Below are 13,613 nucleotides of genomic sequence, written 5' to 3' on the forward strand. Positions count from 1 at the left end.
TATAAATGCAATATATATTTATTTGTTATTTTTCTATATGCTTTATTTTCAAAATCCTTTTAGTTTACAAATTTGCTGCTTTGTGACCCTCAGCAGGTAGGGGGTATAATCATGTGAATACCCTTGTTGGAGCAGATGGTCCGGTAGGCCTGGGCAGCGTGGCAGGGCTCGCGGGCCGCGTGACACATTTTTATGAAGGGCTTGGGAGGCACCAGCGGGTAACATCTCGATTGAACTCTCATTAGTGCCTGGCACTGAATGATCTTTGGTATAGGAATGTCTTCAGGCCTGACGGGGGAGATGTCGGGGGTCGGGCACTGCTGGTCCTCCTGCCATGATGCCACTAGCTCCTTCAGGCTGGAGGCGTTCCTTCCCGAAGACGTAAACCAGTCGTTGCCAACTTCATTGTCGTAAGTACCCAGGAGACCCGCAATGTGACCGAAGGTCCAGCCAGACACGTTCACAGACACGACACGTTTCTCACTGAATACCCGGACTGTCAGGAACGGTGACGTCACATTGACCTCACGGGGCGACTTCTGAACGGTGACTTCACCTTCAGTTTGTCGTCGTCTGTTCATCTCCCTCCCGTTGACGTCAACACGGAAGTCCGGCTTAACTATGACGGTAGCGGAATGAGTAGAAAACTTGATCTGTGGCGGGGCCGAGGGTTGAGGATGGGCCATGGTAAGTTTGTAGGATTTGTAGGCAGCCAAGACAACCTCACACGGTGAAGGTGGGGCTCGGAGCACAGCGCCGTCAAAGGTGAGGATCTCTGTGTCGCTCACAACCATGGCGGTGCGGTTGTATGGGGGCAACACATCCCTCTTGTGACGGGGCAGCAAGGTGTAGTATGCCCACATCATGTTCTTGATGGGTTGCGGGATGACTTGGTTACAGTCCAATAACAACTTTTTAAGATGATAAAATGAAGTGAGGTGCACTTCCTTGAAGAACTGAATCAAAGAATAAATTGGTCTATGTAAATGGATTTTGATTCTCGCTTCATTCTCCTTTGTTTCCACGTCAGCACCCCACAGGCGGTTTTGAATTGCTTCACGAACGTACCGCTCCACCTTCTGGGCCATCATTTGTCCCTGAAGAGAGAAAAATTACACATTCTTAAATTACACAAAAATACTTCTAAATAGGATGCACGTAACTATGACTTGCATCATATGAACATAAGAACATAAGAATAAAGGTAACTGCAGAAGGCCTATTGGCCCATACGAGGCAGCTCCTATCTATAACCACCCAATCCCACTCATATACATGTCCAACCCGCGCTTGAAATAATCAAGGGACCCTTTATCGTAAACTGCAAATAACGTCAAATGATTCAGCAAATGGTTTCTCCGGTAAGAACTTGATTTCATTAATATAAATAACATTTTAAAACTGACATGAATAACGTGTTGCCACAGTAACCAACATATAGACGAGTGTAGAGACAACATGCTACTTACACTAGCGAGTTCTTTGTTAATCCACTTGATGGTATTCTCAACAACAGAAATGCTTATGATCTTATTGCGAAGCTTGTCAAGATCTGCCTGGAGTGTACGTGTGACCTTGGCCATGACCTCTTTTATGGCTTCGTATTGGTCTGGATATCGCGCCATTATGGCGTCGAAGTCGCTCTTGAGCAGGGTGACGATCTTGCTGTTTTCCAGTTCTTCCAGCAGGCTACGTACTGGCACAGGCATCGACCCGGTCTCCGCCCAGCTCGCAGCATTCAACACGACTGTTAATGTAATATCCAGCATGTTAGATTTCACTTTATTTCCGAGTGTTCCCTCTTATTACATAGCGAATAATTATAACATTTATAAATAAATTATTATATAAATTGTTATACTTACATTTAGTAATGAAGTTAGTGAGCTCTTTGAAGTCTTCTTGCCAGGCTTCAACTTCATGGATAAAACGTCTTCGGAGATCTTTCTGCATCTGAGCCATACCTGATAGGACATCAGAACAAACTTGTATTACGTAGGCAGGTGCAGGTCGACGGAGGAACTCGCGGAACTCTCTATACTTAGAGGTGATTACCCCATAAATCACGTCATGATAAATTTGCTGAACGTCACGTTTAATTTCGTTGATGAGTGCTCGGATCTCGGGGTCAGGGAACTGAATGCCTTGTTTCCGAGCTTCTTGTTCCAGGTAACGGTACACACTGTTAGTCCAAGAGTTAACCGACTCCAAAATACGTTGGTACTCGCTCCTCAAGTCATTCTGTAATTACACAGATACTGTTATAAATTGTGAAATGTTTCGTTACACGCAAATCTTGCCTTATTGGTCATAGTCAATATTTATGTGGGATGTTAGTAGGACGCTAACACTGTCACGAAATAAGTATGAGAATACAACAATTTACAATAAAGTTTCTGGAAAGGATAACAAGAGAATGGTACAAATACAATATGTGCTTCTTCGAGTCTTACCTTCACCATCTCCATTTTCTGTGGTTCATAGACACCGTGAAGATTGACCTGGGTAGGGGAGTCAAGTTTTATACGTGCCATTGCTATTGGTCTCCTCCATGGTTCATTATCATCACTCTCAGACATGCTAACCTCAATATTGTCAGATTTTAGGCCAAGCCTTGTTATGAGTTCAACTTGACTCTCCTGCTTCCTTGTAACGATCTCGATGAAGGCAGGTTTACACAGCTTGGAGTGGAGGTCGTAAGTGCCAAGAGGAGAAATGTGAGCCACAGCCTTGACCTTGTGGCCGTTACACTCGAGATCTTCCTCACGCTGCATCGCTCCAGCGATGTCCACCGCGGGGACTCCATCGTTAATCACACGGAAGGCCATTGTTGCATCTCTAGGAGAGACCCGGTCGTATATGGCCGACACCTGGAAGATTACCGGGGAGGAGGGAGACTTCTGGAACTGGAGATCAATGCCAGCCGTGTGGGGAGCATAGGCTGCCATTACGGTGACCTTGGGATGAATCCTCAGCACCTGCAAGAATCATATTTCAGTTATCCCAGAAACATACTTTGTGTACTGTTAATTTTAGTGTATTTATATATCTCTCAAATCAATAGATGACTGGAACTTACCCTGGTAGATAACGATGCCTCTATCTTGATGGTGTTGTTGGCAATCTTGGTTGACTGGAGAGTGCCTGTAATCTTGTCTGCTGTGTCTGGGAAGATGTCGATTTCGATGGTGCCTCTGAAACTCTCTCCACTGCCTGAGTGCTGAACCTCAATTCGCAGGTCCTTGGAGAGACTTGGATGACTAATGCGACCTTCGTACTTGGACTGTTGATCCCAGTAGCTGTGGGAGGACTTGGCCGCGATCTCGTATTTTGCCTCACTCTTAGCCTTGTTAGGATAGAACCTGAGACTTGACTCTGAAGGAGAATATTGAGCCTCACCCTTCATAGTGCGGGATGGAGACTCAACTGTTATAGAGTAGGAGGGTGAACCCTTCTGGTACTTAAAGCTGTACTTGTCCTTACTGTCTTCTCCACTTGGACTGTCATGATACTCTCCACTTTCTGATGCTACAACTTTGAGGACGGCGTTCAAGAAGTCACGATAAGCTTTCAAATCTACGGATGACACAAGGGCTTCAACTCCTCCCTGAGGACCGAGTTTCACCTCCCAAATGAACATGTTCTGAGGAGCGTCAACCTCCGTCAAGACCTTGATGCTGTAGTAGTCGTTCTTCTGACATTCTGATGACAACTCCAACATTAGAGGTTTAGTCAAGGCAGGAGTCGATGCGGTTGCCTGGAATATTACACATTTATCATCTTAATTACGTTCATTATTGCACAACATGCCACAAAAAGTACTTGTAAATTTGAGAAAGAAAAGTTATGATAAAAGTATGATTGGTAAGATAATCATATTCAAGTCACATCGTGTAAATCCAGGATATTAATGCAGACCACTTCTTTAAAATGTCACATGTAACACATAAAGTGACAATAACATTGTGACTTATCCAGTCACAATGTTGAGCAGATAACAAGGATTTTTGTTTTCACCCATAAGTCTATAAACCCATGGAACCGCCTATCTGCCGAAGCCGTAAATGACAAGATATTACTGAAGTTCAAAATCTACCTGGAAAAATAGTTCGAAAAGAAATGAGGAACCTTCGACAAATCACTGGCTTCCTGTCCCCGTCGTGCCCATTTAATAAATGGTGCCCTCGGGTAAATTATAAGAATTCTCTGCTCTTCGTTATAGCATAAGATAATATGAATTGAACGTAAATTCTTACATCCTTTGATAAACGTGATTAAACAAATAATTTACCTTATAATACAATTCTCGAGTTTCCGAGCTCATTTGACATTTTGCCTCCGCTTGAAGAGTGGTCTCCTGGCCTGCGGGGTTAGTGAAGCTCAGCCGGGACTCAAGCTTGTAGCTGTAAGGACTGCCAAGCTTTTCAATATCCAGAACACTTGTTAACTTGTACTCCCTGTCCTGCTGGTGCTTGTAGCGAAGGTCTGTCTCGACTTTAGTGGACTTGTCGTTAACGTTTGTGTTCAGCTTCCACTCTAAGGTCTTCTGTGGCGACCGTAACTCCAGAGTGAAGCCATTTTCTCCATACCGGTAATGGATCATATTTGCTGCCTCAACATCAAGCTTGACTTGGTACATCTCGTTCATGCACTTGACGCTTCCCCTGAAGATTAAATGTTACATGTTATCATGTTTGGTCATGGCATCACTCGCAGAGTATTTCACACAGATTTATCATATTAATTATCAAACATTATAACAAATAATTGTAGTTGATACTGATCTTATTTTTGAGAGAAGCGTGACAGTTGGTGAAGGTAGAGAGCGGGACTTACTGGATGGAGGCGCTTCCTGGGTGTGACGGGCTGATGTTGATGGTGGTGTCCAGGCTGATCTTTTTGCTCGGGTCACGATCGGCGTCCCAGGCCAGGTCAGCCTTCCACTTCTTAGCCTCGAGGTCAATATCAGTAAATGCCTTTATTCTGCGACGGGACGAACTCTTGGGCAAGATCTGGGTGTTGAGGCTGACGTGGATGTGTTTCTGACTGATGGTGGCGTCAAGTTTGTTGTCTACCATGGCTGGGAGGAAGAACTTAACTCCAACTGTAGTTCCTTGCGAGGAACTGGACTTAATATTCCATTCTGAAGTAAAGATTGGCTCTTGTTTGCTAACTGCTATTGATATAACTTGCTTGTTTTTAGCAAAGGCAAAATTGAAAGCTAACTTAATAGGTTCATTAGTTAAGGTAGTAAATTTAAAGTTAGTTTGAAGTTGTGATGTCCCCGAGGAGAACTTGACTGTAACTGGTCCCTGAACCTGAAGCACGAGGCGGTCTTCGTGCTTGAGGTTAGCGTCCAGCATGAAGCTGTCCTCTCCCTGCCCCGTCAACTTGCTCTCAAACTTGGCAGCTTTCGTATACCCTGGTATGTCCACCTGTCAACAATAATACCAGTAATTCATTATTCATCATTTATGTATTCGTAAGTTATTTGCTATAGGAAGCCTAGAAGTAATCATGATTCAATAAGAATAAACTATAAGAAAGTATAACTGAAATGTAATATGGCAGCAAATTTATGTCAAAATCGATGGAAGTACACCTTTCATATTTTACACTCGTAATAACTGTTAAGTGTAAATTCGCGTTCACTTACGAAGACTGTGGTGTGACATGATTGGTCAGACCAGTCATTTGTGATTTCGAGGTCAGCCACCTTCCCACTGTCGCCAGAGCGAATTATTTGCAGCGATGCTCCCTTTTTCTTATCTTCAAAGTGGACGACGGAGGCAGCTTTGTAGTCACTGCTGCCCATTTTTACTGAGTAAAACAAGTTTTAATTAAGTAATGTTACACAATTATTAATACCATAGTTTCTTACGTTCTCATAAAAGACGGGACATGAGCAATTAAGAAGTAGTTATATAATTATTTAACAAGTGCTAATATATCTCAAATATAATTCAATATGTAAGTGTAAATAGTTTACTTTTAGCATCAGTTTTGGCGACAAAGTCTTGGTTAAATGTTCCTTGTGTAGTGTGGGTGGCCTCGACGGAGTAGAGGTCTTCACTCCTTCGCGATATCTTGAAGGCTGAAGACAGTTTAGCTGTGTGGCCAGACTCACCGTCCTGGCGGACAAAGGAGCTCACTTTCCACCCTCCCAGGCCACCGTCCACCTCAAACTTGCGCAGCTTGGAGGGCACAGCAATGGCGGAGTGGGGAGAGCGCCTGAGGTCTACTCCCGCTGCATAACAACGTTACAAATCATTATTTTACTTGAAGTGTTAATTCTTTATAACTTAAACCTATTGTCAATCGATTGATTTTAAATTTATATAAATTGTTTAAGGTTTTGACCTTTAACACAAATTTTATCACAAATTTATGAACCCTTGTATGTCCCTTACCTTCGAAGTTTAAGTCAATGTAACTCCTTAGCATATTCTTCGTCTTGGCTAAAATATCTAACGACGTCTCGGGACCATTGGATCTCTTGGCAAACTTCCACTCAAAGATTTGTGACTGGGGCGAGAAGTCCTTACTCCTGCTGGCGTACACTATCACCTCATATTCCTCCTCCCCCTCCCTGTACGATGATGAACTTGATTTAAAATCTGCTTTTATTCCTTGAGACATTTCTGTTTCCTGTGACTTATATTGTGCAAATGCTTCAACACCTTTGTGTTTTTCCTCGTTGTTAAAGTCGGCCGAGATCTTGCCGCTGGGGCCAGATGATTGTAGCTCGGCGGAGACCTTCTTAGACTGACCTTCCGTGGTGTAGGACATGGTGACTTGAGCCTCTCTTGGGGTAGTCGACCCAGGTACTTCGAATTTTATCTTAATCTGTTTATTATTTCTCTCGTCCTGAATTGCAGCTTTTACAAGGTATCCTTTCATTGAGGGTTCGGCTTTCTCAACAGATAATTTAGCAACAATTGGCTTGCCTAGTTGTGGAAAGTTGCTACGGAAAATGTCAGGTACGTTGAAACCGTAGCAGAGTTTAAGACCAAGAACTGGCTCCAGAGTGTTGATACAGGAGTGATGTGCAACTCTTGTATCCTGCGAGGATTCAGGAGAGACTGTAGTTTCTGGGCTTCCTTTTATCTTTTTGATCAAACTTATTTCGTTCTCAATATCAATTAAATCCATTTTGGAGGGGATGTCCAAATGAAGGTCTATTTCATTATTCTTACATTCCACAATAATGGAAACACCAGTGTTGCTGGAGATCCTATTTTTAATTTTGAGGCCCATCTTTGCGAAAAAGTTGTCGTAACCAACAAAGCCTTCGGTTTGCGTTGACAAGCTGGGGATAATTTTGAAACTTTTCTCACTATTTCTCTGGTTAGAAGATATTTCCTGGTTTCCCTTCATCTGCAGTCCGACAACAGCAGTTCCTTCCATCTTAAGTTTGAGTGGTGTGCCATGGATGGTTGGGAAGGAGTAGTCAAGGTACATCTGAGCAGTTCGAGCTGAATTGATGTTTGAATTCTTAATTTGATTGAGGATTTCGTCAAAGTACGATAAACCAGATTCAATAATTCTGTCAGCATCGATGTTTTTCAAATCCCCAGCAAAAGAAGCAAAGCTTATCTCCTGTCCCATAAACCGAGCAAAAACATCAGCCTTGGCTACTCTTGACTCATGACTGTAAAGTTTGTGGAAAAAGTTGGTTAGGACTGACATGTCAATTGACCTCTTTTGTCTCAGTTCCTGCTGGAAATGTTCGTAAATTTTCCTGCCCTTTTCCTCAATAAATCTGGTAATATCATTTAACATTTGTTCGAAACTAGTTTTCTGGATGTATCCTTCAGGACCAAAGACTTTCTCAATGGCAGGGTCGAGGCCCTCAAGCCGAGCACCAACCTGTCCTAAGTTTACTGAGATTCCCTCTAAGGCGGCGGTGAGGTTGAAGTCAATAGAGCGAGGGACAAAGGACCCCGGAGAGTAGATGATGTTGGACTCCACACCGGCACCAGCCCCTAGGGACGCCCAGAAGTACGACATCTCTATATTGCGAGAATATTTCCTCATGTCCTTATAAAAGTCTCTGGGAATGAGAATGTTCCTCAAGAGGTATCGGAGGTGCTGTTTGTATGGAGTGTCGGTGTCCTGGAGGTTCGCCAGGTGACTCAGTATGAACCCACGAACTGAAATTAATTAAGAGCATTTGTTTTATAATAATGACCGCAAACATCCAGAGAGGTTTGATTAGGACCCTTTGTACCCTATGTAATACTTTTGTGTTACAGCTCACAGGATAAGTATTATGGGGTGCACAGAAAACTAGCCGCCGGTGTCGGTAACATTCAATATATTAGGATTAAAACCCACACTTATGTATCTGTGAATTTTATGTAAAGATTTACACCAAGTCTTTCGTACTCTCCTGAGTGCTTTGTCAAGTTCTGAGTGTGAGGTGAGGACAAGACTTACAGCTCAACGACTAATCTTTACGTTAGCACGATGTAAGTCTCGTCCTAACCACACACTCAGACCTTGACAAAGCACTCAGGAGAGTGCAAAAGACTAGGTGTAAATTTTTACATAAAATTCACAAATTCGTAAGTGTGGATTTTTATCCCTATGTCTGTGAAAAAACATCACCATTACGTAATCAATATATTTCCATCCCTGTTAAACGTAAGGTTTGGTCTAATAATAAGTCAATAATTATCAAGAGAAAGCACTAAGCCAATATGATTATATATAACTATAAAAGATAATGTCTCAACACATTTTATATTTTAATCTCAATTAGTACTAAGTTTTAGTCTTTAATGTTTTTCCTGCCCGAAACGCTTTGCGTAATAGTGGCTTTAGGCATTGTGTGTACTAGCTCTATCTATAGATGGGTTGAAGAGGGGGAAGAGACCTGGGTGCAGCCGGGTACCCGTTCTATATATATATAAATGGAAATGTATGTCTGTTCGAGGTGGAAGCCAGATGGACGGGGGAAAAGACGAGAGGCGGAGGGTGGGGAAAATAGGGGAGATAGGAGAGAGGTGAGGAAGAAGAAGGTGGACTGTAGGGATTAGGAGACAGAAGAAGGGTGGAATGGGTGAAAGGGGAGAGACAGACTATCCTGGGCACCGGTGGGTACACCTAGTATAGTGTATGGAAAGGATATGAAGACAGGGAAAGAACGCTGCCCTACCACTTGGATCATTGGGGATTGAACGCCAGCCTGCATAGAGGTCGTCGCTGTCCCAACAAGGTCAAGTAGTTAGACTGGGTAAGATCTACTGTTGTATAAATTTATGTAATATGATTCAAATTAAAAATAACAATGCTTAAGACAAACTATTTTATTCTTAATAATTATAAGACTGTGAAATTTTACCTTGTGTATTGTGTTCGAAGGAAATTTTGTTAACAATATTTTCCAAATCTTTCTGGCTAGCACATCGAACTGCCATGAGATAAGATGCAATGCGAACTTCTGTGTCTTTGGCCGGATCGACAGCAAAATTTACCAATTGTTCGGTTTGCTGAAATTTAAAAAAAAATATGTATAAACACTTAATCAAAATATTATACTTCTATTTAAGTGCAAATAGGCTTTAATTAATTAGGAACTAGTTGTATAGATCTGAATTGTGCTTACCTGGCGATGACATTTTGTTTGTCTGAAGGCTTGTGCGGCGGCCACGCGGATGTTGGTCTTAACACCTTCTGTTTCCATGCATCTGAGGACAGACCTGGCCACCTCTTGGGTCATTATGCCCATGTTACCCAGAGCCTTAAGTGTTGTCAGGGCAGCTTTTTCTGTCTCTTCATCGTCAGAAGGAGAACACTGACTTTGTAGTTTGTGACCTAGAGCTTCAGCTAGGCTCTTAACTGGTCCTATTTCATCGCAGTTGTGATTGTGGCGGCAGTAAGTATTGACCATAGAGGCACCAGCCAGAGTGGGTAGTGGTAGAAGTTGGGTAGATTCGAACAATGGCTTGAGAGCCATCATGGCATGGATACATGGACGTGGAAGAAGGTATAGAGCCGCTGTGTAGAGGGCTTTACGATCTACTGAGGCGTGTCCACTTGTTAGCTCCTTCACCATAACCTTTACGGCACCGGCCTCGTGGATAAAGGCAACAGCGTCCAGGAAAAGTCCCTCTAATTTCTTGTGATCTTGACAAAACTGTCCGCTGCGGATTTTGTCCAAAGTTTGTGTTATGGCTTCCTCAGGGACTCGTCGCAGGAGTTGTGCAGCCTTGGCTACCAGAGCAGCAACGTCACGCTCAACGGCATCTTTAGTCTTCTCACAGATCTGCTTCATGGTCTGGTCCAACTGGGCCACCATGGACGGGTCCTTCTTGAGGGTATCGTGGTCATACCGGAGACTCTTGCGTTCCATGTTAGCTTGAGGGATGGCAGAGGCGGCACCTGATTGGTCGTTGGATTCTGAGATGTATCTGAAAGTGGACTCCTGTTTGGCTTCAATATACTTATAGGCACCATAGCTGGGTCTGACCACGTTCTTATCCTCACAGGTGATGCTGGAGTAGATTCCGTTCCTGATCTCTTGTTTACACACAGAGCGGGACTCTTCCAGCGGCAGAGGACCTTTGAGCCAGGGAACCTGGGTCTCAGCAGGGGTCGGGTAACGCTGCTTACACAGGCGGTGGTTCTTCTCCTTCTTCACAATGACTCTGTCTCCCTGGTTCTGCACCTCGTACCTCGTTGGGCACGTTCCAACCACGTCCGTCTGTCGAAATAGGGTAGAAGGTAAAATGTATGAAACATTCCATTATTGTTAATGTCATATTAATGCTTCTCCTAAGCAAATATAAGTATCAAATGCTGCTTTGACCATTATATTATAATAGTAATTGGTGTGTATTTGCTTAAGGATGTTAATTATTACCAGGCAAGTAGTTTTTCATGCAATAGCCACAAGTGTTAAAAGAAACACGAGACTAGTTTAGTCTTACATTCATTCCTTAGTTTCCTAAAAACTCCAAATTGGAAATTAATGCGAAGAAATTATAACGTAAATTTAGTATATCATTGCTAGTAATTTACAGATTTGAGTGGATCTTCTTCCTTTCCTGATAAAGTACCGTGATAGCAGCATGTTTGTGCGTTTTCCACCGAAAGACTGTTAAGTTATGAGACATTTTCTCGATTACTATTAATTATCTCACCATTACCGTGTCCAATGATCGGCGGTAATAGTAAAATATTTGGTTTTCATATATGACTTGTATTTTTAAGGCATATGGAACAATTAATACTTTTATCTCTGTAATTTCTATGCAAAATTATAAAATGCCGGGCATCACCATCACTTATTGTGAAAAACAATATAGTATCACCTCGGTAATGTTATGGAAAGAGTTGAGGGTAGAATTAGATGGGAGAGAGTTCTGGAAGATTGAGGCGACGCCCTTCTTCATGTTGATGGACCAGGCGTCGTCATCATGATGACTACACACGTGTTGAACCCGGCCGTCGGCCACCGCCACCACCAGCGGGTACCTCTCCAGGAACCTGGTGGCTGCTGGCACTGGCAGAGGTTGTGGCAACATTAGACTATGATGAACCTTGGAGGACACCAGGAGTACATCTCCTGGCAACACTAGACCAGGACTGGCCAGGGAGGACACCAGGAGTACATCTCCTGGCAACACTAGACCAGGACTGGCCAGGGTGGACACCAGGAGTACATCTGCTGGCAACACTAGACCAGGACTGGCCAGGGTGGACACCAGGAGTACATCTGCTGGCAACACTAGACCAGGACTGGCCAGGGAGGACACCAGGAGTACATCTGCTGGCAACACTAGACCACGACTGGCCAGGGTGGACACCAGGAGTACATCTGCTGGCAACACTAGACCAGGACTGGCCAGGGTGGACACCAGGAGTACATCTGCTGGCAACACCAGACCAGGACTGGCCAGGGAGGACACCAGGAGTACATCTGCTGGCAACACTAGACCAGGACTGGCCAGGGTGGACACCAGGAGTACATCTACTGGCAACACCAGACCAGGACTGGCCAGGGTGGACACCAGGAGTACATCTGCTGGCAACACCAGACCAGGACTGGCCAGGGTGGACACCAGGAGTACATCTGCTGGCAACACTAGACCAGGACTGGCCAGGGTGGACACCAGGAGTACATCTGCTGGCAACACCAGACCAGGACTGGCCAGGGAGGACACCAGGAGTACATCTGGCAATATTAGACATGGCTGCACGTGGAAGGACACTAATATAATACACTTTGTAGCACAAGTAAAAGTACTTCACTTAACCTTTGGAATTAAAGTGACAGCACTTAATACTCCCGTAGCATTAGTATCATGCATAGATAGGTTTAAATCACAGATGAAACATTACACTTACCGCTTGCACCATCTGTTTTAGAGAGCTTCATTTTGATGACCATGTCACAGGGAGTGATCCATGACAGTTCAACTTGTTTAGACCAACTCATCTCGGTGATTCCACCTTCCACACCCTTCAGCTGGACCTTGGACTTGCCGGAGTACTCGTAGGTGTAGGTCTTTCCTTCCTGGTAGAAGAGCTTGGGGGCGCCGGCGACGGGACACTCCCTCGAGCATATGGCTGCCTTTCCTTCATGTGGGGCTGAAGAATATTTATATAAATCATAATACATAACAGATTGCTGACTCCTTTGAGGTCTGAGTATAATTTGATTATAAATTTCTTAGTTAATAATGAAGTAGACACTGCAAAGATTTTGAAAAGTATTTTTTGCAATTTTTTTACTTCAAGGGCTTTTATGGTTCTCGATAATTAAGAAAATATTCTACAATATGTTAATAAGTGTGATCAGGATGTTGAAAAACACCAACAAAGGCATCTATATATGGTATATAGGATGGTATAAGTGTCTGGGAGAGTATAAGGATGAGGCCTGACCTGCACGGGCACCCACCACTAGGGTGATGAAGATGAGTATAGCGGCGGAGGCGGCCATTGTGGCGCTTCTCCAACACTGCTCTGCTGCCCTCCCTCCACTAGGCTTATATAGCGTACTCTCTGCCTCTCCCGTCAACATGTCTGGTTACCGGCGGCGGGATCTGATAGTGACACTGCAACATACTATCACTCCAGATAATTATTTGCATACCTACACATAATTATTATGTATCGTCATTTTTCTGTTCAAAGTCCAACAGACTATTTTCCTGTCATCGCAGGGTGCTTGGGAACACATATACAAGATCATTATGTCAGTGAAGGTTGTGAAGACTAACTTCATGAACACCACATAATAATAATAATAATAATAATATCACAGAGATATTATCACATATACCTCATGTATATGATATACTTCAGTGAGAAAATCCACTAGGCTATAGGCGGTCGCATTGCCAAGCCGCATACTCTACCACTAGACCACAGTGACTTGTAAAAAATCATGCAACCTAATTTGTAAAAATCATACAACCTAATTTGTAAAAATCATACAACCTAATTTGTAAAAAATCATACAACCTAATTTGTAAAAATCATACAACCTAATTTGTAAAAATCATACAACCTAATTTGTAAAAATCATACAACCTAATTTGTAAAAAAATCATACAACCTAATTTGTAAAAATCATACAACCTAATTTCTACTGAAATCCC

At 43.2% G+C, this 13,613-nt stretch overlaps 1 protein-coding gene across 1 annotated transcript; it reads right to left on the reverse strand.

Moving 5' to 3' along the window:
• LOC123766433 (vitellogenin-like) lies at positions 1–13,044 on the reverse strand. Its single transcript, XM_069308201.1, has 15 exons — positions 12,895–13,044; positions 12,355–12,597; positions 11,319–11,509; positions 9,611–10,708; positions 9,347–9,494; positions 6,411–8,153; positions 5,990–6,247; positions 5,657–5,820; positions 4,837–5,435; positions 4,292–4,664; positions 3,080–3,757; positions 2,454–2,978; positions 1,866–2,241; positions 1,470–1,747; positions 1–1,097 (listed from the first exon to the last, which is right to left on the reverse strand). Exons 1-15 carry the CDS (start codon positions 13,031–13,033, stop codon positions 90–92), a joined length of 7,821 nt encoding a protein of 2,606 aa, XP_069164302.1. The 5' UTR covers positions 13,034–13,044; the 3' UTR covers positions 1–89.
• Positions 13,045–13,613: the final 569 nt, after the last annotated feature.

The sequence above is a fragment of the Procambarus clarkii genome, chromosome 62 (assembly GCF_040958095.1).
Source record: "Procambarus clarkii isolate CNS0578487 chromosome 62, FALCON_Pclarkii_2.0, whole genome shotgun sequence".
In the NCBI taxonomy this organism is placed as follows: Eukaryota; Metazoa; Arthropoda; class Malacostraca; order Decapoda; family Cambaridae; genus Procambarus; species Procambarus clarkii.

What these genes read in the sequence shown, in the direction of transcription:
- LOC123766433 (XM_069308201.1), bottom strand. Translation starts at nt 13,033, where the DNA reads ATGTTGACGGGAGAGGCAGAGAGTACGCTATATAAGCCTAGTGGAGGG. An exon ending in AGTGGTGGGTGCCCGTGCAG is followed by an intron (nt 12,598 to 12,894) that starts GTCAGGCCTCAT and finishes AATATTCTTCAG; the next exon opens with CCCCACATGAAGGAAAGGCA. An exon ending in CTTTCCATAACATTACCGAG is followed by an intron (nt 10,709 to 11,318) that starts GTGATACTATAT and finishes CTATTTCGACAG; the next exon opens with ACGGACGTGGTTGGAACGTG.